The sequence below is a fragment of the Brassica napus genome, chromosome C5 (genome assembly GCF_020379485.1).
Source record: "Brassica napus cultivar Da-Ae chromosome C5, Da-Ae, whole genome shotgun sequence".
NCBI lineage: Eukaryota > Viridiplantae > Streptophyta > Magnoliopsida > Brassicales > Brassicaceae > Brassica > Brassica napus.
Window position 1 is genome coordinate 7329428 of NC_063448.1, and position 25335 is coordinate 7354762.

A 25335-nucleotide genomic window follows, 5' to 3' on the forward strand; every position below is an offset into this window, starting at 1 on the left:
AACTAAACTACAAAGCGAAAAGGAAGGACAATGTGGAGCCTACTGGTGACTGGTTAGTGCGTAGAATAATTGAGGGACCATAAGATTTGATCCTCTGTGGCGAGACCTATTTTAAAGCAATCTGAACTTCCCAAGACCACCTGATAAACCGAGGTGACGATGGATTTCCTAGTTTTTAGATTATAGTTTTTGGTTTTTGGATTTTGGTTTTTAAGTGTTAGATTTTAGTTTATGATTTTTGGTTTTTGGTTTTGTAATAGATTTTTTTTTTTTTTTGAAAAACATAAATGATTGTTTTAGATTTTGATTTTAGTTTTATTTTTAAAATTAATAAAATAAAAATATTATGAATAGTAAAATATTTATTCTGAAAATAGTAAAATATAAGACACTGTCATTAAAATGCACGTAAATTTATTTACAAAATTTATTTTTAAACAAAACATAAATACAAAATAAAACTATCGTAAATTCCATATAAATATATATTAATTTGATCTCAAATGTCTTTCATATTTGATCTCAAGTGCTGTTATACAAGTAATTAGGCATTATAGAAAATTAATATCATACATTTGATGTTTTTTTTTCTAAAATAATTTCTATAGTAATTAATTAAAATAGTAAATTTTAAAATATAATTTCCTTTTAAAATATTTTTGAACTTCTTTTAATTTACAAGTAAGAGAACTTCTTTTAATTACAAGTAAGAAAACTTCTTATAGTTTACAAGTATGATCAAATGGTTTTGAGTATTGAGATGAAAAGCTCTAAAAACAATTGTTCTACTTGTATGTATAATCATTTATTTTATATTAATAAAATACAAAAAAAAAAATTATTTGATGATGGGTGAGGTGAACGTATGAGTGGGAAGGAGGCATAAAACTGAGATAAACATGAAAAGAAAGACCAGTAACAAAAAACAAAATGAAAAGAAAAACCATTAAAAAGAAAATAATAAATAAAAAAGCATAATAAAAAAAACTAAAAAAGTCACAGTAAGAAACTGGCAGAAATCTAAAAAAATACAGATTTTGGTTTTTGTGTACAATTAGATAGTTATTTGCCCTAGTTTTTAGAGAATCATTTTTAACAAAGGCAAATAAAGTAGCTTTTCAAAAACAAAATCTAAAAACCATTTTAAAAACTACAGACAATCAACCTTTGAATCTTCCATTGACCAAACCGGTATTGGTTCGAACCAGTTACTGGTTCGAACCGGTAACTGGTAAGGTTTAAGCGTAGGGATGGATTAATTTTCAGAGACAACTTCGTGTATAAGAAAGTAACAAAAATTCGTCAAAGGGAAACAAAAAAAAGAGACAAAAGTCTTGGCTCAAATCTGATACAGAGATGTCATGCCAAGTGAGGGAATCGAAATCAAAGGAGCATCTCAGCGATCTGAACAGCATTGAGCGCAGCTCCTTTGCGTATTTGATCTCCGCATACGAATATGTCCAACCTGAAATTCACAAAGTTATTATTATAGCCACTATAATAAACCAAATAGAAAAAATCTCAATCGGTTCAATAGAAAGAGTGAAGCTTATTTTGGGTTACCCGTAATTGCCATCTTGAGACACGTCTCGCCTGATCCTACCAACCGCGACATCGTCCTTGTTAGAGACATCAAGTGGAGTAGGGAATGTGTTAGAAGTGCGGTCGTCTATAATATAAACTCCTGGTGCTTTCTTCAACAACTCTCTTGCTGTGTTCTGTTATTTTACAGTTGCAAAAACCGTTATGATCCCGAAAGAAAAACAACCTGATTACAAGAATAGAATCACAAAACTCATTTATTCCCAAGTTCTGAACATGCTAGCTAGCAGAACAAGTCAAAATAACAACTTCAGCGAGGTTTAACTCTGCAAGTGCCTCAAGAACCATCTAAGCCTTAATAACGCTGATACCATATAGAACTATCCAATGCATCAAAATAACTATTGAATAACAAATTTAGTAGCAAAACGGGTTTAATGTGTATTAAAACTACCTCGGCCAGGGGATTCTCAAACTGTAGATTCACACTCTCTGCATGAGCACGCATAACCGGAACACGTATACACGTCGCCGTTACTTTGACTTCTGTATCATTCTGGGAAGGGCAAGAAAGGCAAAGAGCCTCTTAACACTACCAACATTTTGAAAAAAAGATCACAGTGAAGTGGATATGTAGTAGCTCTTTAAGTAAACACACACACCCAGATCTTCCTTGTTTCTTTAACAAGTTTCACCTCCTCTTCATTATAACCATTCTCAGTAATCGGAGCATTATGGGAGAACATGTTAAATGCATACTGTAGAAAACATACAAAACCATCAAATTCAGAATCAAAACATAATTCTATAACCAAATTGAAGAGGAGTATTCACCTGCTGCCCGAAGATGTTACAAGTCGGCGGTCTGCCCGCTAAAACCTAAGACAACACCAACCCAAAAGAAGAATCAGAATCACAACCGTTAAGACCAAAGTCAATAAAAATGTCTAAATAGAAAACAAACCTCGCGAGTCTGCTGCACAAGCTCCTCCATGGCTGCAGCACCTGCACCACTAGCTGCTTGATACGTACTAACCACCATCCTCTTCACCTGTTACAAACCAAAAAGATCATTACACAGAGCACAAAGACGCAGACTTTGGCATTGAGAACGTCGTCGTTCCATTGATTTGAGAGTTCATAAAAAAAAATCGAACCTTGGCGTGACGATGAAGAGGCGTAACAGCCATCAAACAGATAATAGTTGAGCAATTAGGGTTCGCAATCAAGGCCCCTTTACCACTTCCGACTTTAATCCCTCTCATCGCCTCAGGGTTCACTTCAGGTATCACAAGCGGGACGCCGTCAACCATTCTAAAAGCAGAGCTGTTATCAACGACGATGGTTCCTCTCTCAGCAGCAAGTGGCCCAAAGGCCTTGCTTATTGATCCACCGGCGCTGAACAGCGCGATGTCGACGCCGTCGAAGCTCTCCGCCGTGAGCTCCTCCACCGTGTATTCGCGCCCGTCGAAGGCGACGCGTTTCCCGGCGGACCGTTTGGACGCAAGCATCTTGACGGAGCTGTAAGGGAAGTCTCGGTCGGTTAAGACGGAGAGGAACTCTTGTCCGACGGCGCCGGTGACGCCGACGACGGCGAGAGAGGGCGCGGATTCCTGGAGAGACATTTTGACTCTTGCGGAGATGGCTCTGGGTTTGGTTCTGAGAGGAAGTTTAGAGAGGAAATGGGTCTGTGGGGTTTGATGAGTGAGTGTCGCCATTGTCGCCGTCGCGAGGAGGAGGAGGAAGAAGAGGTGAGAGAGAGAGAGAGAGAGACAGAGGTTTTGGCGGCGGCGATGATAGAAGACAGGTTGAGACTTTAGAGAGTACTAATCATTTTCACATCAGGCTTTTTTAATATAGTAAATGAGAACAACACGCTTTTTATGTATGGAACGGTGAAACACTAGGATGTTTGAAAGCGGTGAGCAACAGAGTTATAACTATATTTTAATGGATTAAAGCATGGATTAACAGAGTTATAACGATATTTTTTGTTCTAATCATTACAGAACAAGAAGAGTAAAGTAGTACTGAAATTAATAATTATGGATTAAAGCATGGTTTAGTGTTTTATAATTTGCTCCCAAGTAGAGAGTTAAAACATGATTGTTGTTTACTTGTTCACATTTCTGGAGCAGTCTTAGGAAGAAGAACATCTTGGATTAGTGTGAGCTTAGCTCGGCCACGGTATTCTTCCGGCAAGGCATCTACTCCGATCTCCTCCTTGAACTTTATCTCTTCTTCTCCATCCGTTACTATCACAATCTATACAACAACAAAACAAAAATGGTAACGTTCTTAAGATTTGCTCAAGAACATGTGGAAATCATCACTAGAAGAGTAGAGATCAAAACCTTTTCTTGAGTAGATTTCTCTAGAAAACGGCAGACGAATCTCCAAACGGACACGAAGAATCCAGGCATATGCAACATGTAGCATTTTGCAAGGCGTTCCGGGTAGTAAGACTGGACAAAACATGTTCAAGATTTAAATACAAGATGCTGAGTTTTCTTGGTTGTGATCTACAATTTTTTTAGAGAGAGGAAGGAAAATGAGATGCTTACTTGTAAGAATTGAAAGCTGGTGATTAGTCCACGAGCATCAAGGTTCTTGTACGTAATGTTTGCAAGATCGAAAACGGCTACTAACTTCTCATCTCCTACTTCTTTTTCTTTGATGCCACTGAAACCATATGTACCAAAAAGAAACTGGAATATTAGCGTTTTGAAATGTTTTAGTTTCAGTGAAGTGTAAATACCTTGCAATTGTTTTGTCCAGTACATAAACAACAAACTCTGCAACACCAAACACATGATAGATTATTCCATAGATACTAATCTCAAGAATACACTGACTCAAAAAACTTTAACCTTTTCCGCGTCTGTAGTAAACTGAATCAGATGGATTTAAATGAAACTACTCAAAAAAACAAGAGAACTTGAAAGCTTCCATGGGGTTCCCAAACAGAATACTTATCAACTCAATGAACAGTTTAGATTCAAAGAAGTCTTAAACAGAGGGAGAAGTGATTACTCTTGAAGTTAACTGCATTCTTGGCAGGAAAATGCTTAGAGCATAAGACAAGCACCAAGGGGTGTCCGGATTTGGTTGGACCGTGAAGACAGATCTTTCCGAACTCCAACTCATCCCTCACTTCTGAGTCTGGGATCCCATTTGGAGGAACCATGGAGGCTCTCCATTTTTGACAATCTACAAACATCTTTGCTGCCTTGTCTGGGTTCATCGATCTTGCCACCAAGAACCTCATCAACGTCGGTTTCTCATATCCCTTACAGATGAAAAAAAACATAACAAAAACAATCAGATTTTCTGATATGGATTAGAATGGCTAAAAGAACACCAACAACTTTAATTACCTCTGTGGAAGAAGAGAGTTTCTCGACCGATGTTCTCAACTGGGTCAAAGCAAGTTCTTGACTTTCCTCCATTGTCTTTTGGGCTCTCAGATCTTCAGAAATCGAAAGGCTTCTGCAAAGATTATAAAGAGGGAGGGAGGGAGGGAGAGAGAGAAAGAGAGACAGCCTTTTGTGTGTTGGGGATGTTGCCATGTTGGTGTTGTACACACACTAGACCTAGTACGCACATACGAATAAGTCAGTTGAAGTAAATAGCTTTGATGTTGACAGAAGCCTGAAAAATATCAAAAAGACCGGACAGAGGATTGTGTACTCGTGTGTCTTTACCCCGGTTCGCGGCAAAAACAGACCTGGAAGTTGAGAATCTCTCTCTATCATTTTGACTTTTATTTGATTCCCTTGAAGATTATTATAATCACTACACAGCTGCGATTATTCAATGACTTAATTACCAAATCCACTTTCTAACGTGTTTGATTGCTTCTTTTGGAAATTTAAACTAGTGGAAAAGCTCAAACAAAAGTTGTGTTCAAAAATTTCTAATAATGAGAGAATAAATTAAATAAATAAATCAGTACCAAAATTAAATAATGTGCACGGCCCCAAGGCTTAGTGTTTGAATGTTTAAATGGTCCAAAAAATTAAGAGTTATGCATTATTATTATTTGTTTTTATTTGTTTACGGGTGGTATGTACGCGCGGGATAGTTGTTGATTGTGCGGTCAAATGAGTTGTATGTGTTTGAAATTGTTTGTGTTGATATGTCACTTGAATTCTAATTATCTGGCTCTAAAATAGTGGTGAATTTTTCTGGCTAGTTTAGTAGAACTTATTAATGTTTTTGACATATGTATGTAATAGTGACTTGTTCCTGTAATAGATGTAAACACGTTGATGGTGTAAAATTTAGTAAATTATTTAGTTCACTTATATTTTTGGAAAGCCATTGCATTATTTATGAAAAAGTCAGTTTGGATTTTTCAATTTTATAAAGCAAACAAATTTCTTAAGAACCATTATTAGCTTTATTGTTGGTTTAATTAAATTCAACATAATGTTTATAATGTGATAAGAACATGTTTTAACTTTCATACTACAATTTTGTGAATGCCATGAGATAACTTTATAATCATTTAAGATAAAAGAGTTTTATAGCATCACGTACCAAATGAAGAGAGAAAAAGTTTTCTTTCATGTAACATTAGGGTCGGCCGCCTTACGGGCGGGATATACTTTACTTGTGATTTAAGTTATTATTTTTTGTATGATTTTGTGTTTTAAGTTTATATTTGCAAGAGATGTGTATGATACACTACAAAAAAATCATATTTTATTACATAAATAGTATCAGAAAAACAAATGATATTAATTTGAGACATTTATTAATAAATGATACAAAATATTTGTATTTAACATCAATTATTGTAATTGATGTTGTTATTAACTTACCTTTCTCTATATTAATCTATGTTAAGCAAGTGAAGATCAATTAAAAGATATATTGTATTTTCATATACGTGTAAAAATATGCAGTTTACTCTAAACTAAAATAATTTTAATTTTTTCTATTGTTTCTTTTGTTCTTATTAGAAATCAAAGTTTTCATAAATTAATAAATTTTTTTTTTATTTTTTCATTAATGTAATTATTTTTCATTTTAGTGTTTGTTATATTTTTATTATAAAAGGAAGTAAAATACATATATTTGTCACTACAGTTGAAATTCAATGCAAATTATGAATTATTTTTCATTCTTATATATATGTTTTTTGAAAAATGTGAAGACATCGCAAGATTGATCAAAAAGATGTTTAAGGACCATCAAAGTAGTAAATGAAGCAAAGTGCGATCATTACCTTGTTCATTGCAACTGTAGTTGTGCTTGTAAGGTTTAAGACTCCTCCTCCTCCTCTGTTTCTTTTCATCCCATGTTTCTTCATATATATAAAGAAATTTAAATCTCCTCTCATGGAAACCTCAGGTAAACATCTCCTGAGAAGCGTTAGCTTTCTCGAACCTCGTCGAGACAAATACTTGAAAATGGGGCAGATGCAATGCGAGGCTAATTCTCAGAGATACAACTCCAAGTCATAGACTTTCAAGCTCTGTTACAGACGATACATCCTAAAAGCTAAATTCTATAACTTCAGTCACTTTTAATATCTAGGAATCTCACAGGTTTGATCCGAGACTTGTTAGATCTTTCCGGTGTTGGAAAATCTTGTGGCTGAATGTATCCCTGAGACAAATCTCTCCAAGTAAACTTCTGGAGTCAATTGTAAACCTGAAACATGTTCAGACAATAGCTAATCGGGCCTGATTTCTAAAGCTGGTTTGTTTTCCAGGTGGAATCATGGGCAAAAGTATTTGCAGTTCCCTGTAGAAAAGCTATAGCCAATTACTACATTCTATAAATGACAAATCAGTTTATCATGAAGATCCAGAATTCAAAGAAATCAAGCTTTTACCTTCTGGATTGTTTTTTTTTCATCAACTCTGGGAGTGGTCTTCTATGTGGATTAGAATTGAGAAATCTTTTGTGTATGGCGATAAAACCTTTAAGTGAAGTTGATCTATAAATTCCATGACGTTTCAGAGGAGAATAATTTTAGACGAAGCGACACGAATAGAGTTCAACCCAGGGATTTCTCAAGACGATTTGTCTCACACAACCTTTCAGAAACTCTATTGAAGCTTGACCTAATCTGAACTCGAAGAAAACGAAGAACCTTAGAATTCAAGGGTCGCTATTCTTTTTTTTGGTAGGAAACTGGGAGCAAGCTCCCAATATTTATTCAAAATTAAACTTCAGTCTACACATGAGTTAGTCTTGGCCGGGGAGGTCCAACAACATCCTCTTGCAATACATCAACAACCTCAATAGGTGCATTATCTAATCTATAAAAACCAAACGGAAGAGAAAATGCAAGGTTAGCTAACCCATCAGCTAAGCAGTCTGCTTCCCAATACACATGAACAATACGGACTAACCAGTCCCTCGATAAAAAGCCATGGCACAGCCGTACCAGGAAAGACAACGGATGCGTATCCCCAATCCCTGTCGTAAGAAACTCCACCACCACCTTCGAATCAACTTCTACCTCCAGTCTCCTAATTCCTTTCTCCCAAGCAACCACAAGACCATAATACACTCCCCAAAGTTCAGCCAACGGAGCTCCACATCGTCCTATGTTTACAGCAAAACCACCAAACCACTCACCTTCATCATTCTTGAAGAAGGCAAAGGTAATAATCGGTAAACTTTAGTTTATTTTTCAGTCCAAATAACATAATTTTAAGCCCAAACATTACACACTCGTGAAAGCCCATCATCAATACAAACAGAAATGAAAAGCAACGAAACTTACTTATGACCAGACACGTGTCAACCTCCTGTTTCCTTATTTGATGACGTGGCTCAAAGAAAAGAAGAGAATATTATACTTTATATAATTAGATAGTAAATAGTCTAATAAAGTTTAGAATTGAATAAATGTAAATTTCAAAGGTACAATAATGAACTTAATGGAGATGATAAAATTCATGTTTTCTGTTAAATTTTTAAATATGATATATTTTATAATATTTATATTTTTTGATGATGTGTCAATTTGTGATTCTTTACTTGATGATGTGTTTCCATGTGAAAAACAATATTCTACTTTCCTAATATAAATATATTTATGAGAAATTATTACTTTCTTAAAAAAATTGTGATTTGATTATGTAATAATTATTGTTGTGTTTTTCTTTCAGTTATCATGTGAATATTTTAAATTTGAGTTTGGTAACCACAAAATAAAAAAAAATATCCATGTTAAAAAAGAATCCATGATATTTTTTTATGTTTTTATTTCCATTGGTTGGTTTTGATGAAACGTCAAAAAAGAATATAGTGAATGAATTTTCTTTTTCTCGTCCTTATTATTTTTTTCTAGTTTTTTTTTGTTGTTTTATATTTTGGGTTAGATCATGTTAAATTTTAGTCAATTTTTTCACCAAATTCAAGTTCTATAATGCATTTTTTAGAGAAAAAAAAACATTGCTGCTCTCTCTAGCTATAATAGAAGATTGCGATAATAGAAAAAGATTGCGAGACGAAAGATGAGCAGAGACTTGTCTTCGTGTTCATAAATATAGTAGTGTAAAAAATTGATGAGGAACACATGGAAGCTGGAAGGATGAGGAATTCATCGATTGCTAATCTGCTATGACTGATGCCGTCATTAAGAAAAAACTATTTAATTGCCGAGGAGTGGATGATTAGAGTTAATTCAGGCGGTAGAAGAAAAAGAAGTGATACGAATATGATAGCAAGTCATGAAAGGTTTTGGGTGATTGCCTCTTGCCCTATTTTAAAGATGGTTTAGGCTATAAGAGATTAGAACGGTGTAGGTCTTCATCACATCCAGAACACTTATTTATAGGTCGAGCTTGTATATGTTACAGACGTGAATCTGAATAAATGAGACGGAGTGGGAGGAGAGGTGGGTGGAGTTTAATGATTGAATTAAAGCAAGAATTTAAGAAAGGGAGAAACGTTACAGAAAATCTCATCGGAGAAGATGGCTAACGATGAGTTACGGCGTCAAACTGTAGAAGAGCGTACAACTAAACCTAAACACCAGGCGGACCAGAAAGCCCGGTTACTCCTCCGCGAGTTAGAAACACAGAAAAAAAAGAAGCTCCGCGAATTAGAAGCAAAAGGAAAAAGAGCTCTCTCTTTGCTCGACACGTGTCACAAAATGGGGATAGGAGGGATGACGTGGCACATTGTGGAGAATTTCTCTTCTGCTTTATTATTATAGATTCCTTGAGCAGATTGAGGAAGAAGAACATCTTGTAGTGCTGCGAGTGTGAGATAAGCTCGGCCACAGTATTCTTAATTAGTATACAAACCGCGGCTCAAATTCTTTCTTTTGTCGTCGTAATGCGAGCCACTTCAAATATGACTCAACCGGGATACGAGTACCGGTTCAATTTATGTGGTTAAGTTCGGTTAAATTGTGGCCCAATTCTCTTTTTGCCAGATTTGGTTGTGGGTTTCATCAGTTCTTAAAAAATATATCTAATACTATAAAGTAGACTTAAGTCTCTCCTTGGGGTTTTTTTTTGACACTTGTCGCGTTCTCATTCGTTGAAGGATGTTTTTTGATTTGGGCTTTCTGAAACATTTATGGCCCAGTTATAGAATAGGTTTTGTGTTTTTTGTTTTCTGGTAGACTCAAAACGGCGTCGACGTCTTCTGCTTTTCTTGAAGAAAGCTCGAGACTTTTTTTTTTTTGGTGAATGAAAGCTCGAGACTTTTGAAACTGTCGGAGACAACTCTGGGCGGATCCGGCGTGGAGCTTCACTACGCAAATTTGATAGTCGTAATGGAAAAGATGATAAAGCAACCCCAGTTGGTGGGTCTCAACGTGAGAGACGATCTCTGCTCGATGTTGCTGGCGACCGTGAGATCGTCACTCAGTTCGAGATTAAAAGGAGTTGGATTCAGGGCGAATGCATTGCATTATGCAGCTGTAACAGGTTTGTTTTTAATAAGCCTGTTGTTTATTTCATTTCGCTTTCTAAGATCACAAAGTGTTCTGTTTTGTGTATCATTAGGGTAAATCGAGTTCCTAAAGGAATTGCTGTCCAAAGGTGTTCCTGTTGATTCTCAAAGTGAGTCGGCACGCCATTGATTTGGGATGCTGGCCATGACTTATTAGATCACAATGTCGATGTAAACTTTTGTGTATAATGCATATCTTTAGTTGAATTTCCATCTAAACCGTAGTTTTAATTTTGATTTTTTTCATGGTCTTGCAGCCTAACGCCGAGACCGAAGATAATGTCACGCCGTTGTTATCAGCAGTGGCGGCTGGTTCTATGGCATGCTTAGAGCTGTTGGTCAAGGTTTGAGATGTTCCTAATTTGAGTGTTGTGCTGTTTCAGTTGCTATACATCTTAGATCAAGCTTGGTTCTTATTTTGTTAATTACAGGCAGGTGCCAAAGCTAATGTTTTTGCTGGTGGTGAACTCAGTTGCTAATGTTGGAGATTTGGGTTAAGCAACTGTTTACTTAAAGCTGGAGCTGATCCTAATAAGAAAGACGAGGTAACCTCAACGTAACAATCAGCTCTTTAAAAATAAACACAAATCCTCACATGGCTGTGATTTTCAGGATGGCAATAAGCCATTAGAAGTTGCATCTCTAAGAGAGAACATAAAGATTGTTGAGACTCTCTTCATGTTGTGAACAAAACCTGAAACTGTTTTAAACTGGACATTTGTTGGAGTTCCCGCTCACATGGAATCAAATAAAAAATCACGAGGGGAACTCCAACAAGTCAAAATCTGGAAAGACTGTGATTTAGAAAGACCTTTCTGAATCCTGAGGTACTTCATACTTTGAAGTTTGATCAAAATGCATCTCTTTTGCATGGAATTTTTAAAGCACACTGTTATATATTCCACAGCTCTCTCCAGAAGCAAAGGGGAAAGGCACAGAAGCAAAAGCAAGAGGACAAGACGCATTCCATATTCCCATCGACGCTTACACACAAGTATTCAACATTAAAACTACTTCTAAAGCTTATGTCCATTTTGTGATTCTGTGGCATTTTCTTTGAACAACGGCCATTGGTTTGACCCCACAGATCATACCTTCTTCTTAAACGAAGCCTCTGTTGGTTGCGATTAGGACAAGTTAAACATGCCTTATCAGATGCTAAAGTCTGCAGAGAACTGAAACCTGATTGGCCTAAAGAATGTTTCCGAGAAGGTGCTGCTCTTCATTTGCTACAGGTAAAAATCATCTCAATTCTATTACAAAAAGCCTTTGCCTTTGAACACTGAAACATTATAATTCACTGAGTTATCAATGAATCTCCAGCGATTTGATAAGGCATCCAATGCTTTTTACGAGAGAGTAAATCAAGGAGATCATTGATGCTTTCAGGTTTGTTTGAAACCCTCGCGATGTTTTGTCTTTTTTTAAATCATTCTCTCAAGAGAGTTGAAGTATCTTTTCTTTCTTCTACAGAGAAGCTGTAGATGCTCGAAGGAAGTTTCACAGCAACGATAAGATTAAGGCCAAACCATAAGTTCTTCTAAAGATGGCTCTGTTTAGTATATGTATGAAGTTTTGATTTTGCTTTTTACCTTGGTCTCTCCCCTATGCAGTTGTTGCCTATTTTACTTATATGTACTAAAAACTTCACATCTAGAGCTTTTTTGTGCTCTGATTTTGTCATTGTGTTTGGATTTACAGCTTTGATTTTTAAAAGTTGTAAACAAATATTTTATTTGTTTTAGTTAACATTTTATTTTATTTTTGCCAGCAAAAATCTAATCTACTAAACCATTTTTATCTTTGGATATCTAATCTATTACTCAAATTTAAATGACTAATAAAATATAACTGTCTATGTTCGTATGATATTATCTGGACATTTTTTATAACAATATTACATACAGTCCTAAGACTGTTTTTGTTGCCACATAAGTTACCACTTTTCTCAATGATGATGCGTAACCGCTGTCAACTTCACTTCCCGTCCCATTTAGGAAGAAAGGAGGAGAGCTTATAAATGTAGACATGGTTTTGCTCGATGGGAAAGTTATCATACTCAAGCTTCTATCATTTAATCTGTTGTAGATTTACACAAAACCTCCCTAACTTTACGGCTCTCCAATCACATTTTAGATTTGCAGTCTACCCTGATCAATGAATCCATCGCAGTGCATAGACTAAACACTTTCAAGCACTTCATCACTTTCAAGCCCCTCATTAAAGAAGGAGAATTCTATGAGCTTAGCAATTCCGATGAGGTTATTGGCAGCAAAACCTTTAACAGTGGAAACCAAATCATTCACTACAATCTGAATTGACATGTATGTAAGTATGCATGAGAATTTAGATACCTTTTCAGGTATGGATATTATCCATTTGAACTTATCAAAAATAACTTAAAAACCAAAATACTCAATTTATATAGTTCGAATTGGTTATTTTTTCGGAAAGTAACCATGGATACAACGTTATTTGAGTACTTTTTATCCAAAACATCCATTTTATCTATAAATATCCAAAAATTAATATATTTGATTTATAATTTTAACTTTAGGTATTAATGCTATTATGAAATTATATTACATATATATGTTTGGATATGTTCGGATACTCATTCGGTTTTCGGATTTTGAAAAAAAAACCGTTCAGATATTTAGGCAACATACGATCAGGTCGGATACCCGGTTTTCGGGTTGGTTATGGGTAATATTAGTCCAATCTCTATATGTAAGGATTAATATTGTTACAGGCTTATGAAAGACAACACACTTTAATAATAAATATCTTCTAATAGTAAAAGTTGGACATCCTCAATGAAGAGGATGCTCACGTTGACACAGAAAATCAGCCAACATAAAAGTTGTTTTTAAGTTACAGGAGCTTTCCTATAGACTGATCTAAAAATTAAAATGGCCTATATCAATCTTATCTCTCCAAACCCTAAAGACGCGACCATTACTCGACTCTTCCATTTCCTTATTGTTTCATGTCTGTGTAAATCTATGTTATCAAATTATACGTCGTATTAATTATAAAAATAAAATATATAAATGTTTTCCCTTATTTCCTAACATCTTTTACATAAACAAAGTATGCGAGGATTATTACTACATTAAGAGGACGAAACTATTTATTATATTCTTTCAAACAAGATAATCACAAAAAAAAACATAACTATTTACATTTTCCCTTCTCGAATATTAACTTTATTGAATGTTTAAATTTCAACTAAATTAACTTTGTCACATCTATTGACTTTTTACTCTATTTTTAATTAATTCGATCAAGACAAACACTTATGCTACTCTACTTATAATCAGAAAAGATATCATTCTCTTTTAACATACTTTCAATATCGACTTTTTGAACATAGTCTTTTTACTAAGACCATAAAATAAATTGAAAATTTATTTCAGAATAACACATATGAACCCGGCGCGCAGACCACTAGTATATATATATGAGAAATCGGCCAAAAAAACACTGAACTTTGCAGAAATTGCCAAAAGAAACCTGTACTCGAGCCTGACCAATAAAACCCAGATCTTTTGTTGACTTTTTTAGTTTATTCACAAACTTACGGTTGACTTACCAGATTAACACACCGTTAACCGACAGTTAAGACAATGTTAACTCACCGTTAATTACTGCCGTTTAGTGAAACTACGTCGTTTCATCCAATTGTTTTGTTAAAAACAAAATCTCAAGACGACGTTGTTTTGCTTAATTAAAATTGTTATTGGCTGGACTCGAACCCGTGCACTCGTGGTCCTTAGGGGGTTTTGCCACTGAGCTAGTGGACTTTTCGGAAGATTACCACACATGTTTATTTTTATTGATCAAAAGATGTGTTTGATTGAAATCAAATAAAACGAAACCCGTGTTTGGACGTAACCCTAATTTCTCAAATTGATTTGGGGATTTTTCTTGTGATGTGAGGAGATGGTAAAGACGAAGTTCACAAGGAATGGAAGGGAGGTAATGATTTTCGGAGCAATGAGGAATTTCGATTACGGGGGTAACGAAGCAGTTCAAGAGTCGAAGAAGGGTGGAGAACGCGATGCTTCTGTGAGTTTGTCATCGCCGGAGAGATCGAGGATCCGTAAAAGTGTTGAAGGGATATCGATGTTGGCATCTACAGAGGCGTCGAAGGCGTCGAAGACAAGGCGGGGAACTTCATATGGGTCGCCTGCGTCATCTCCGGAGAAGACCACGAGGCGGGAAACTTCATATGGGTCGCCATCTCCGGAGAAGGCCACGAGGCGTGGTTCAACTCTGTCTCCTAGAGTTGCGAAGAAGCATAAGGTAAATGTGGCTCCTTCTGGTGATGACAGAGAAGAATGGCCAGAGTCTGAGATGTTGGCATCAACAGTTGCGAAGAAGACAAGGCGGGGAACTTCATATGGTGGGTCGCCTGTGTCTGCTAGACAATCGAAGAAGCAGAAGGTAAACTCGGAGAAGAGTCTAGGTGATGATGGTGATGACAGAGAAGAATTTCTCCAGATTGTGGTAAATGAAGAAGAGGAATTTGGGGATATAGGTGATGATGGTAGTGAAGATGAGAACGGTATTGCTGGCATTGAGGAAGTTGGTGATAAAGCAAAAAATGATGATTGTGAGGTTGATGAAGACGAAGGGGATGATGATGCATGGGATGATGATAAAATCCCTGATCCTGTGTCATCAGATGATGAGAATGAAGAGGAGATAATACCTGCGCAAGCTTACAAAGAAGACACTGATCCAGAGGAGCTCCTTCAGCTAGGCAAGACATTTTCAGATGTTGAGGACTTCAAACATGCTTGTCTCAGGTATACCCTGAAAACCAGATACAACATCAAGTACTACAGATCCAGTAGCTTGAAGATGGGGGCAAAATGTGCCGCTGAGATGAGAGATGATGAGGCTCCATGTCCTTGGATGGTCTACTGTTCGTATGATAGGAGGAAACAGAAGTTGATGGTAAAGACATACGTCAATGACCATAAGTGTGAGAGGACAGGGTATTCCAAGATACTTAAGAGGTCAGCAATTGCAAGTCTATTTGCTGAGAGGTTAGGCTGAATCCTAAGCTCACAGCAAAAGAGATACATTCTGAGATCTTGAGGGAGTATAAGATGGAAGTTTTAGAAAACTCATGCATTAAGGCCAAGACGAAGGTGATGAAAGAAAGGAGGAAAACCCATGAGGAGCATTTTGATAAAATCTGGGATTACCAAGCAGAGATATTGAGGAGCAATCCTGGATCAACCATGGACATTGAGACAATACCAGGAGCCACGGTTGGAAGCAAGCAGAGGTTCTACAGGCTCTACATGTGTTTCCAAGCACAAAAGGGAGCATGGAAGAAGACTTGTAGGCCTGTTATTGGCTTTGATGGAGCCTTTTTGAAATGGGACATCAAGGGACAGTTGTTGGCTGCGGTTGGAAGAGATGGAGACAATAGGATTGTCCCTATTGCTTGGGCTGTAGTAGAGATAGAGAATGATACAAACTGGGATTGGTTTGTGAAGCGTTTGGCCTTGGATTTGGGATTGGAAGATGGGAACGGCTTTGTTATAATGTCTGACAAACAAAAGGTAAACACCTTGCTTTCATGATACTCAATGAATGTTTGATTCTTGTTTCTGATTTCTTTTTTTTTCTGATCTTGTAGGGATTAGTGAAGGCAGTTCATACCCTCCTTCCAGAAGCTGAGCATAGACAGTGTTGTCGCCATATATACGAGAACTGGAGGAAAGGTGGAAAAGATCTAAGTTTACAGAGGTTCTTCTGGTTCATTGCAAGGAGCTACACTCTTGGTATGTTCAACTACAACATGGACGAGCTTAAGAACTATGATCCTGGCGCACATGCATCTCTGATAAAGACAAAGCCAGAGACTTGGTCTAGAGCTTTCTTCAAGATAGGCTCCTACTGGAATGATAATCTGAACAACTTGTGTGAGTCCTTCAACAAGACCATCAGGGAGCCTAGGAAGAAGCCTTTGCTAGACATGTTAGAGGAGATAAGGCGCCAATGTATGACTAGGAACTACAATATGTCTAAGATGACTAAGGACAGGAAGACTAGGTTCACCCAGAAGACACATAAAGAGTTAGACAGGGTTGAGAAGAAGTCAAAAGAGTGTAGTCTGCGTTGGGAAATTAGGCCAGAGACTGAGGTGGAGGATAAAGACCAGTCATATGTGATGAATTTGGAGAATGAGACTTGTGCATGTCAAAGCTGGCAAATGAATGGTATTCCTTGCATCCATGCTGCTAAGGTCATCCTTGGTGTGAGAAAAAAACTTTCTGAATTTGTTGCTCCTTGCTACACAACCTCTAAGTGGCGTGAAACCTACAGTTTTGGGATCAGACCTGTAAATGGGATGATAGAGTGGCCTCGGACCAATAGATTAGGTGTGATTCCACCACCTAATCGAAATGGCAAGCCTGGTAGGCCTAAAAACCATGATCGAAAGTAGGGAACCAATGAGACAGTGTCTACTACCAAGCTGAGCCGTGCGAACAGGGTAATGACATGCTCTAATTGCAAAGAAGAAGGGCACTACAAGAATACATGTCGGAAGGCTTTTGTTCAGAGTCCACCTAAGAAACCAAGATGCAGACCAAGGAAATATCAGGTTAGGGTCTTGGTTATGGTCTTAGTTTTTTAGCTATCGGTAATGTGTCTGACAATTCATTTATATGTTACCGGGACTACATTTTGGCGAGTCACAAGCTCAATCATCACAAGCTAAATCCTCACAAACTCAATCCTCACAAGCTCAAGCATCACCATGGGAAGTTCCTCAATCTTCACAAGGTCAATCCTCACAAGCTCAACCATCACGATGGGAAGTTCCCCAATCCTCACAAGCTCAACCATCACAGACAACAACGTGGGGAAGATGGTTCTTTTAGATCAATATTAAATATGCTTTTGTTGTGTGTCGTTTATGATGGTGTCTCTGTCTGAATGCTTTTGGAACAAGAATTACCTTTTTTTTTCTTCTCTTCCTGCTGTTTTAATTTGAAACTCTCAATGAAGATAGTGTTGGTTATTATCTTTGTGTTTTCATCATGTTGTTTATCTTGATGGTCTGTTCATTGGTGTGTTCATTTGTCCTTCTATAAACAATCAAGAAGTAAAACATAAACCTTACTGAAACATAGTCTTAAAACCTTACTGAAACCATTACCATTACATAAACAAAGTCTCCTAGTAGCTATTCAAACACAACCCATCTGCTTTGTCAAACATGATCAACACAAGACATATCACAACGCCTAAACAAACCACCAGAAAACCCACTTTCATGATCACATTCAGCTTCTTAAGTTCATTGCTCGCCTTCCTGACATCTTCTTTCAACTCTTCCTCCACGGTTTTCATGCTTTCGATCTCCATTTTAATTTTCATAACATCTGATGCAAAGCACTCAACTTTTGGCAATGCATCTTGAACCTCTTCGTAGACAGCTTCATCTACCCATTTATACAAGTGATCCTAGACACAAATCATGAACACAATCTTTATGTTCAACAATTTCTCACTACCTAGCCATTGAAGCTTTATGTTCAACAATTTCTTAAACACAATCAATTGCAATCAAATTAAACACTTACATTTTGAAACATTGGGCATCTAAAGAAAGTTCTTCCTGGATCGACCTTCGTTTTTGATGTGTATATCCCAGTTCTTCGACCACATCCGCATTGCTCCGGGATACCACGAATTTCCATCGTATTCACAGACGAATCCTCACAACCCGAACTCATCATGCGATACTCGAAGAAGGAAAGGTGAGAATCGAGATTCTTAAGGACGAGATATAAGAGAATCGAGTTTGAATCGCGAACTGGATTTATGATTTTGGGAATTTAGGGTTTATACCAATCGGAGGAGAAAACGCCGTCGTTTCTTTTTGATTCATTTAACTCGGATTCAAAGAGAATAAAAGAAACTGTGTTCGTAAATCTATTGCAAAGTCCACTAGTTCAGTGGCAAAAACTCCTACCATTAAACTCGAGTGCACGAGTTCGAGCCGATGGAAGCCCATCTTTTTAATAAAAAAGCAATATAAAACGCGTCGTTTTATTCATTTGTCTTTTAACTCGGATTCGAAGAGAATAAAACAAACTGTGTTCGTAAATCTATTGCAAAGTCCACTAGCTCAGTGGCAAAAACCCCTACCATTAAACCCGAGTACACGAGTTCAAGCCGTTGGAAACCCATATCTTTATATATAAAGTTAGCTTTTTCTCTTCTTATGACAAGTGGCTAGGGGGTTTGATGACATGTGTCCTTCATATATATTGTTTTTTACAATTTAAGTCCTTTTTCTTATAGATTATTGCAATTTAGCCAAATACTTTCTAATTATGCACTATTTACTCTTTAAATATTAACCATTGTTGTATAAAATTTGATAATTTATTTTATTGGTCACTAAAATTCAAGATGAATAAATAAATAAATAAATAAATAATTTTAAATATTTAATTTGGTTTTTGACTAAAAATAACATAATTTTTTGTTATTTTATCATTTTCTATTATTTTATTTATAAATTATATATTTGTTTTACTATTAAAAATCATTAAATAACCAAACTAATAAGAAAAAAACTAGAATACAACACATAATCTAAACCTACAACTTCCACAACCCAAAGGAAAAAGCCAAATACTATAGTAACACTAACTCAACAAAAGTTTCGAGCTGAAAAAAAATCAACAAAGAAAACTAACTTACCTCATCTTACCAATAATATCTTGGATAGAACAAGCAGATGTTAGAAAATATAAAAGGATATTCCTTATGTTCCAAAATATTTGATGTTTTAAGTGTATGCACAAGAATTAAGGTATACACTTTTTCTAAAAAATAACATTAAAAATATAAACCAAAATTAATTAATCCAATCCTTAAAAATAAATATAAGACATCACTGGTCACACAGTTTTCAATAAAATTTTAATTAATATAAAAGATCAAAACATCATCTATTTTGAAACATCATAACCTTTCTAAAACATCATCTATTTTGGAACAGAGGGAGTAAAATATAAGACAAAGCATTCCTCCGAGCTCAAAGGAGCGTGATCAAGCACCAACCCAAAAAACCCAAAAAAGTCAGAAAAAGAATAATCATCAGGACACCAGAGTCACCACGAAACAAGAAGACACATGCCTCAAGCACCGGAATCACAACCACCAGCTGAAAGTTAAGAAGCACCTCACAAACTAAACAAGCACATACAAGGCTTTCATCCCAGCGAAGAACCACAAAGCTCTAAGTAGAAGACAACAAAGCTCCAAAGACTAACTCCGCACACCTACACCAAGGAAATCAAGAGAAGAAAAGAAACAACCCGAGGGAGAGAGAATGGAATCCTACCACCGAAAAACAAGAGCTCAAGCTTTAGAGTAGAAATAACCTTCCAAGCACACAAAGCATATGCAGAAGAAAACACTATCCAAACCTGGAGTAGCAAATATGGCGAAAAAGAGCCACCAGAGAAGCGAGCATCAATGAAAGGTGCAACAAGATGAGAGAACAAAGATAGAAAAGGAGACAAAACAAAATCAGCAAACCGTGGAGCTATCCTCGAGCTATGAAAAAGAGCATAGAAGTCAGATCACCAAAAACCAAATCTTGAAAACTAAGACGAGCAGAGACTATCGACGGCAAGTCAACGAGAGGAAGACAACATCAAAGACAATTGAACTCTTATCCAACCCAACGAGATGTAGTTCCTAACATTAACCAAAATCTAAAAAAGAAGAGGACCAATATTGACCAAAACAACCTACAACACAGTAAAAAAACCCGCACAATTGGGAACTCATAAGCATGATCTATAACAAATACCAGATAATATCACAAGAGATGAATGTGAGGAATAACAAGAACGCAAAGGTGAGTATTTTCTCAGTGATGGCGAGAAGCACCGCACACCGGAAAGGTAGGTGAATTACATAGATGGGGACGGCTCAAGGTCAAAATATGGAGAGTGGGCAACAAAACATTTAAAAGAGTAATGTTAAAAAATGTGACAAATTAAAATACAATTTTGACGCTAAAACCATCAATCTTAAGATTAACAAATGCGTAAATGCAAAGTTATTAAAATTCAATATAATTTACATTAGAAGCTCACTTCACCACACAAGTATTATTATACACACAATAACACATTATTGAAAAACAAACCCATAATATATTAACACATAATATATTACCTAATACTACATAACACAATAAAACATCAAATAATGCTTTTTACAAATAAGACTGACCAGATAATTACTTCATCCAAAAAATCATATCTAACAACAATAAAACAATATTCCGCGCGGAGCGCGGACACCCTTCTAGTTTTTAATAAAAAAAGCGTTGATAAACGACGTCGTTTGTCTTTAATCAGACAAAGAGATGAAACGACGTCGTATACTTTAACACCCAAAATTAACATCCGCTTATTTATCTGTTAACTCCGTTAACGGTGTGTTAATCTGGTCAGTCAATCGTAAGTTTCTTAATAAACTAAAAAAATCAACAAAAGTTCACGGTTTTATTGGCTAGCCCATATGTCAAGGTTTCTTTTGGCAATTTCCGCAAAGTTCAGTGTTTTTTTGGCCGAATTCTCACATATATATATTAAGGCTACCAAATACTTGACTAACCGAACAAGGGACAAACAATCACACATTCAAAGCTTAAAACGTTACATAATACAAAGCCTTACCACCTCTCTTATACGGTTATACCAACACAACAAAATAAGAAAATTTACTCCTTACCTCTCTTATCAGGCAAATATATATAAGCCAATTTTTTTTACACAGAACCAAACCGGTTTTTTTCTCTTTCAGCTCTTCCTAGTGATGGTTCATCACATTTGGTACAAGAAAATAGATCAACCGGTTATTGATCGAATTGGTTGAACTTGTTGTTATGTGCTCTTTGTCATCCCAATTCGTCCAGACACTCTGCGAAAGAATCAAAACACTTAAAACAAAATGACATCTTATATATATAAAAGCTCATAGTATATGATACCTTCCAGAAAGCAATTGAGCAGTGTTTGAAGATCCTTTAGAGATGGAAGAGATACGTCTGGTTTTACTATCTTGATGTCCTTTATCCACGCGCATGGCAGCAACTTCTTTCCCCATCACAGCTACTTCTCTTCGCATCTTCTTTGCCTCAACTTCCATGGCCTTTGTTAATGTTTCAACCTTCTTCGCCAACATCTAAAACACATTACAAACACCAAATACGTTAAGACTTTATTATAGATAACATTTCAGTTAAAGGCTAGGAGAAGGCTAAAGTAAGCAACCTCAATAGCATCATCCTTGTCTCTCAGGCTTTGATCTTTCTCATGAGCAGCTTTTCTTAGTGTTATCACCTCTTTCTGCAGCAAATCGTACAACACACCTGGGACACTATCGTTATCCGTTGACTTGTCATCTGATTCTTCCACTTTTATTGAGCTGGGCGACTCGACTCTGGTAGCTCCTTCAGAAGAGTGGTGGTTCGAAGGAAACTTTGATCCTGGTCTATTCATTAGCACCTTGTTTCTATCCAGTGATCTGGTTCCCCCATCGAACGATGAAGATGTTCCTCTAGCATGCTTCAGTACAGTGCTCGCACTAGCAGTTGCTGATCTCGGCTGAGAACTTGGTCTGCTCTTGGTCACAGAACCATTTGATGAAGAATATTTTGGACTCGTCTCGGCTCCAACAAGGGATTGTCTTCGTGTAGGACCGTTGCTTGAACTTCTGACAACAGGCGTGCCTCTGTTGCTAGGCTTCTTTAGACTCTCTTCTAACACTCTAAGCCGTAATAGAAATTTCTCCTGTAATATAATCAGCAGTCCCAAATTAAGACCGTATAAAAAAAAAAAGAAATCTACAGATGTGCCCTTAGCTATGATTCTTCTACCTTCAGCTGAGCTTCAGATTTTGCAGCTCTGTCAGCTATGGCAAGTTTGTCACGTAGTTGCTGCATTTCTCCCTGTCAAGACAAAAACAGGAGACGGCTATAGTTTTTAGTCAAAGTTCGAGAAATGGCTAGACTGTAACTGTAACTGTAACTAAGTGCTTTTTATAGGCCTATGAATTATTTGTTTAAATTCGATATTTTAATTTTTTTAGATTTCAGGGGAAAATTATTTTAATAAATTATAACAATTAGATATATAAAAAACGAAATCAGATAAATTAGTGGACTTACACTAACATTTGCACAAATTTAGATTGAATTAGATTTATTTATAACCGATTTAAGACGGCTTAAACCGATTTGAGCTGCTTAAATATGTTACACAACTTGAAGTAACAAGAGAAGTAAGGAACAGAAAACAAGACCTGCATGAATCTCCGTTCTTCGAGCCACTGCCTTACAGGCATCACTTGGTCGTTAGAATCTTTCCATTCATTTGCTACTACAGTAGCAACTCTGTTTGCATTGACCTTAGCACGGGCCAGTTCCCGTTCCAGAATTTTTCTCTCTTCCTAAGGAACAACGACAAGACCAAAAATAAGAAGAAATAAACAGTTACTGTGGCACTTTAGAAGCGCTCGAGTTGTTAGTTTACATTCATTTCTTGGAATTTCCTCTGGTAATCTCTCACTGCATTTGCAGCAGCACCACCAGCAAGAACAGCTTCTTCTAACTCCCGCACGCTCTGCATAAGCTTTTCAACTTCCGCAACCTTCTGTCTGTGCATCTTGTCTATAATCCTATTCTCTTCCTATTTTAAACCAACGGAGAAGACCAACACGTGGTAAGCAAGGGATATATCACTTATACAATGCGTATACAAAGAGATGATGGACATACCTGACAAATTTCGATTTGTTTCATCAACTCTTGGTTCTTGTTCTGGAGATCATCAACCATTGAAGCCTTTGCCAATGCAGACTGAACTGTCCTTTCGGCGTCTAGCAGAGCTGCTTCCTTTGATTTGGTAAGGCGGTCCAGTGATTTGTTGTCGTCTTGAAGTTTAACAATCTACCAATCAGATGATAATGCTGTTTAAAATGTCTCATGACTTACTGAATCAAGCTAAGCAAAGATACATTAAAAAGGAAAATACCTCTTGTCTTGCGAGCTTGAGTTCAGCCTCTAAAGGAGCAAGAATGGCTTCAATAGGAGGCATGTCATCATCTTTCTGAGCAGCATGAACCCTACGGAGAGAGGCTTCAGCTGCAAACTGAGCTGCCATGGAAGCCTTCTTTTCTTCATTAATTTTCTTGATCTCAAGGTTCTGTGACAACAAAACGATTAAACATTAGAATCCAAGAGAAAGAAGGAAAGAGATGAATAAAGAAACATACTTTAGTCTCAAGAAGATTTTCAATCAACTTGAGTTTTGCCGACATCTTTCCCAGCTCATCCGTGAGCTTCAGCACACAAATTAAACAGAAGAGAGAGAGGTCAGTACACGGACGCAACTGTAAGAATTAAATGATTTCATGTCTTCATATCTTATAAGATCTATATGATGGTTGTCCACTATCCAAATAACTTATACATGACTACTACTCCATCTTCTGTGAATATGAATATCATAAGTTTCAATAGGAAGTGAAGTAAATATTATGCAAAATAAAAAAATAAAGTTGGGAGCTTTGTTAAGTAAGGGATGAACCTCTTCAACAGCCTTCTCTCTTTGCCGTTCAGACAACTTCAACGCTTTGATCTCAGCTTGAGCTTCAGACAACTCTCTATCCTTGTCTGTACACACCAAGTCAATGCGGTTAAACAACAAGTTGCTAGAACCAAAAGTACTAGAATCAATCATAATCTAGTACCTCTGAGTTCGTTCTCCAGACGATTTAACTCAATTCTGACGGGATCCGAGCCGTGGAGTAAAGTTATGAACTCGTTATCCGCGTCAAAGCTCGGCCTCATTGGCCTCCGTCGCGACAAGCCCTTGCTTCCTCCTCCTCCTCCTTCTCGATAAGACGCTAATGAAGGTGACATGAATCCTCTTTCCTCCATTTTTTTTTTTTTTTTGCCGATCTAAATTACTCACCACACTTCAAAAATCTCCAAATCTAATCAAACTATTATACTCAAAGACTCACAAAAATCCATAGGAGAAAACTAAAAACGTAATTAAGAAGGGAGATCGGCGCAAAGCAGAGAACAGTAGTAACTCATTAGAAGAATGCTTTAGGGTTTTTAGAATCGCGAGAGCAAAGAACACTTTTGGTTTTTAGTTTTGTAGAGTGAGAAAGGTAGAGAGAGAGAGAGAGAGAGAGAGATTTAAATGAGGTTTAGGGGTTGACAACGATAGGCGTGTCACTGTTAATTGCGTTTTAATCTAGTGTCTACCATTTTATAGCGTTAATTGTAGTACCTTCTGCTTGTTTAGCTGGAAAATAATATTTTATTTTCTCCTTTTCGCTTCACACTTTTATTTTTGCATAATGAAAATTATCTGAAAAGGTATTGTTTTTGTTTTAATGGTCACAGATTAGCAAAACGTTTAATCAAAGTTTATATCTCATAGCTTATCGATAACACTGGTGCTCGCATAATTACATTGGAAGGATTAGGGACCATCTGGATTTGTATGTGTTGTCAGATTATTAGGGACCATCTGGATATTCTGTCCAAACACATGTACGACAAATCACTAGAGACCATGATGTTTCATCATCTCGGGTTTACCACTTCACTCCTAATCAGATTTTTTTGTTATCAAGCTTTAGATTAACTTTGGAGCATGTGTAAATGTTCTTCATTTTAATCCACACATTATACGACACTGGGCGAGTATTGAAGAAAGCCTCATTATTAGGAATTGCGGCAGACCTTCTGATACATCATTTTTGAAATTGAGCACAAATACA

The 25335-nt window shown here is 36.6% G+C and overlaps 6 protein-coding genes across 6 annotated transcripts; 2 read left to right on the forward strand and 4 right to left on the reverse strand.

Annotated features, from left to right (window-relative positions):
• Nucleotides 1-1251: 1251 nt before the first annotated feature.
• LOC106402271 (aspartate-semialdehyde dehydrogenase) lies at nucleotides 1252-3393 on the reverse strand. The gene is made up of 7 exons (XM_013842970.3): nucleotides 2700-3393; nucleotides 2507-2593; nucleotides 2377-2421; nucleotides 2205-2300; nucleotides 1997-2098; nucleotides 1564-1718; nucleotides 1252-1465 (listed from the first exon to the last, which is right to left on the reverse strand). The coding sequence occupies exons 1-7, from the start codon at nucleotides 3258-3260 to the stop codon at nucleotides 1384-1386; spliced, it is 1128 nt and encodes a 375-aa protein (XP_013698424.1). The 5' UTR covers nucleotides 3261-3393; the 3' UTR covers nucleotides 1252-1383.
• A 123-nt stretch (nucleotides 3394-3516) lies between these two features.
• On the reverse strand, nucleotides 3517-5147 carry LOC106402273 (CRAL-TRIO domain-containing protein YKL091C). Its single transcript, XM_013842971.3, has 6 exons — nucleotides 4920-5147; nucleotides 4576-4831; nucleotides 4301-4337; nucleotides 4107-4224; nucleotides 3897-4007; nucleotides 3517-3807 (listed from the first exon to the last, which is right to left on the reverse strand). The coding sequence occupies exons 1-6, from the start codon at nucleotides 5109-5111 to the stop codon at nucleotides 3664-3666; spliced, it is 858 nt and encodes a 285-aa protein (XP_013698425.1). The 5' UTR covers nucleotides 5112-5147; the 3' UTR covers nucleotides 3517-3663.
• A 9325-nt stretch (nucleotides 5148-14472) lies between these two features.
• On the forward strand, nucleotides 14473-15540 carry LOC106398444 (nucleolin-like). The gene has a single exon (XM_013838996.1). It carries the CDS (start codon nucleotides 14473-14475, stop codon nucleotides 15538-15540), a length of 1068 nt encoding a protein of 355 aa, XP_013694450.1.
• A 53-nt stretch (nucleotides 15541-15593) lies between these two features.
• LOC106398445 lies at nucleotides 15594-16942 on the forward strand. The gene is made up of 2 exons (XM_013838997.1): nucleotides 15594-16055; nucleotides 16133-16942. The coding sequence occupies exons 1-2, from the start codon at nucleotides 15594-15596 to the stop codon at nucleotides 16940-16942; spliced, it is 1272 nt and encodes a 423-aa protein (XP_013694451.1).
• LOC106400480 (uncharacterized protein At1g43920, Chloroplastic-like) lies at nucleotides 16763-20920 on the reverse strand. The gene is made up of 2 exons (XM_013840838.3): nucleotides 18087-20920; nucleotides 16763-17967 (listed from the first exon to the last, which is right to left on the reverse strand). Exons 1-2 carry the CDS (start codon nucleotides 18240-18242, stop codon nucleotides 17680-17682), a joined length of 444 nt encoding a protein of 147 aa, XP_013696292.3. The 5' UTR covers nucleotides 18243-20920; the 3' UTR covers nucleotides 16763-17679.
• A 238-nt stretch (nucleotides 20921-21158) lies between these two features.
• Nucleotides 21159-24726, reverse strand: LOC106401374 (microtubule-associated protein 70-4). The gene is made up of 11 exons (XM_013841880.3): nucleotides 24289-24726; nucleotides 24126-24211; nucleotides 23812-23877; nucleotides 23571-23741; nucleotides 23315-23485; nucleotides 23070-23225; nucleotides 22840-22986; nucleotides 22415-22486; nucleotides 21810-22328; nucleotides 21527-21720; nucleotides 21159-21456 (listed from the first exon to the last, which is right to left on the reverse strand). The coding sequence occupies exons 1-11, from the start codon at nucleotides 24476-24478 to the stop codon at nucleotides 21420-21422; spliced, it is 1809 nt and encodes a 602-aa protein (XP_013697334.1). The 5' UTR covers nucleotides 24479-24726; the 3' UTR covers nucleotides 21159-21419.
• Nucleotides 24727-25335: the final 609 nt, after the last annotated feature.

What these genes read in the sequence shown, in the direction of transcription:
- LOC106398444 (XM_013838996.1), top strand. Translation starts at nt 14,473, where the DNA reads ATGAGGAATTTCGATTACGGGGGTAACGAAGCAGTTCAAGAGTCGAAG.
- LOC106398445 (XM_013838997.1), top strand. Translation starts at nt 15,594, where the DNA reads ATGGAAGTTTTAGAAAACTCATGCATTAAGGCCAAGACGAAGGTGATG. An exon ending in TAATGTCTGACAAACAAAAG is followed by an intron (nt 16,056 to 16,132) that starts GTAAACACCTTG and finishes CTGATCTTGTAG; the next exon opens with GGATTAGTGAAGGCAGTTCA.
- LOC106402273 (XM_013842971.3), bottom strand. Translation starts at nt 5,111, where the DNA reads ATGGCAACATCCCCAACACACAAAAGGCTGTCTCTCTTTCTCTCTCTC. An exon ending in GAATGCAGTTAACTTCAAGA is followed by an intron (nt 4,338 to 4,575) that starts GTAATCACTTCT and finishes TTGGTGTTGCAG; the next exon opens with AGTTTGTTGTTTATGTACTG. An exon ending in AGAAATCTACTCAAGAAAAG is followed by an intron (nt 3,808 to 3,896) that starts GTTTTGATCTCT and finishes GTTGTTGTATAG; the next exon opens with ATTGTGATAGTAACGGATGG.
- LOC106402271 (XM_013842970.3), bottom strand. Translation starts at nt 3,260, where the DNA reads ATGGCGACACTCACTCATCAAACCCCACAGACCCATTTCCTCTCTAAA. An exon ending in TTGTGCAGCAGACTCGCGAG is followed by an intron (nt 2,422 to 2,506) that starts GTTTGTTTTCTA and finishes GTGTTGTCTTAG; the next exon opens with GTTTTAGCGGGCAGACCGCC. An exon ending in TCTCAAGATGGCAATTACGG is followed by an intron (nt 1,466 to 1,563) that starts GTAACCCAAAAT and finishes TGTGAATTTCAG; the next exon opens with GTTGGACATATTCGTATGCG.
- LOC106400480 (XM_013840838.3), bottom strand. Translation starts at nt 18,242, where the DNA reads ATGATGAGTTCGGGTTGTGAGGATTCGTCTGTGAATACGATGGAAATT. An exon ending in GATGCCCAATGTTTCAAAAT is followed by an intron (nt 17,968 to 18,086) that starts GTAAGTGTTTAA and finishes ATTTGTGTCTAG; the next exon opens with GATCACTTGTATAAATGGGT.
- LOC106401374 (XM_013841880.3), bottom strand. Translation starts at nt 24,478, where the DNA reads ATGGAGGAAAGAGGATTCATGTCACCTTCATTAGCGTCTTATCGAGAA. An exon ending in GAGAGAAGGCTGTTGAAGAG is followed by an intron (nt 23,878 to 24,125) that starts GTTCATCCCTTA and finishes TGTGTGCTGAAG; the next exon opens with CTCACGGATGAGCTGGGAAA. An exon ending in AATCTGAAGCTCAGCTGAAG is followed by an intron (nt 22,329 to 22,414) that starts GTAGAAGAATCA and finishes ATTATATTACAG; the next exon opens with GAGAAATTTCTATTACGGCT.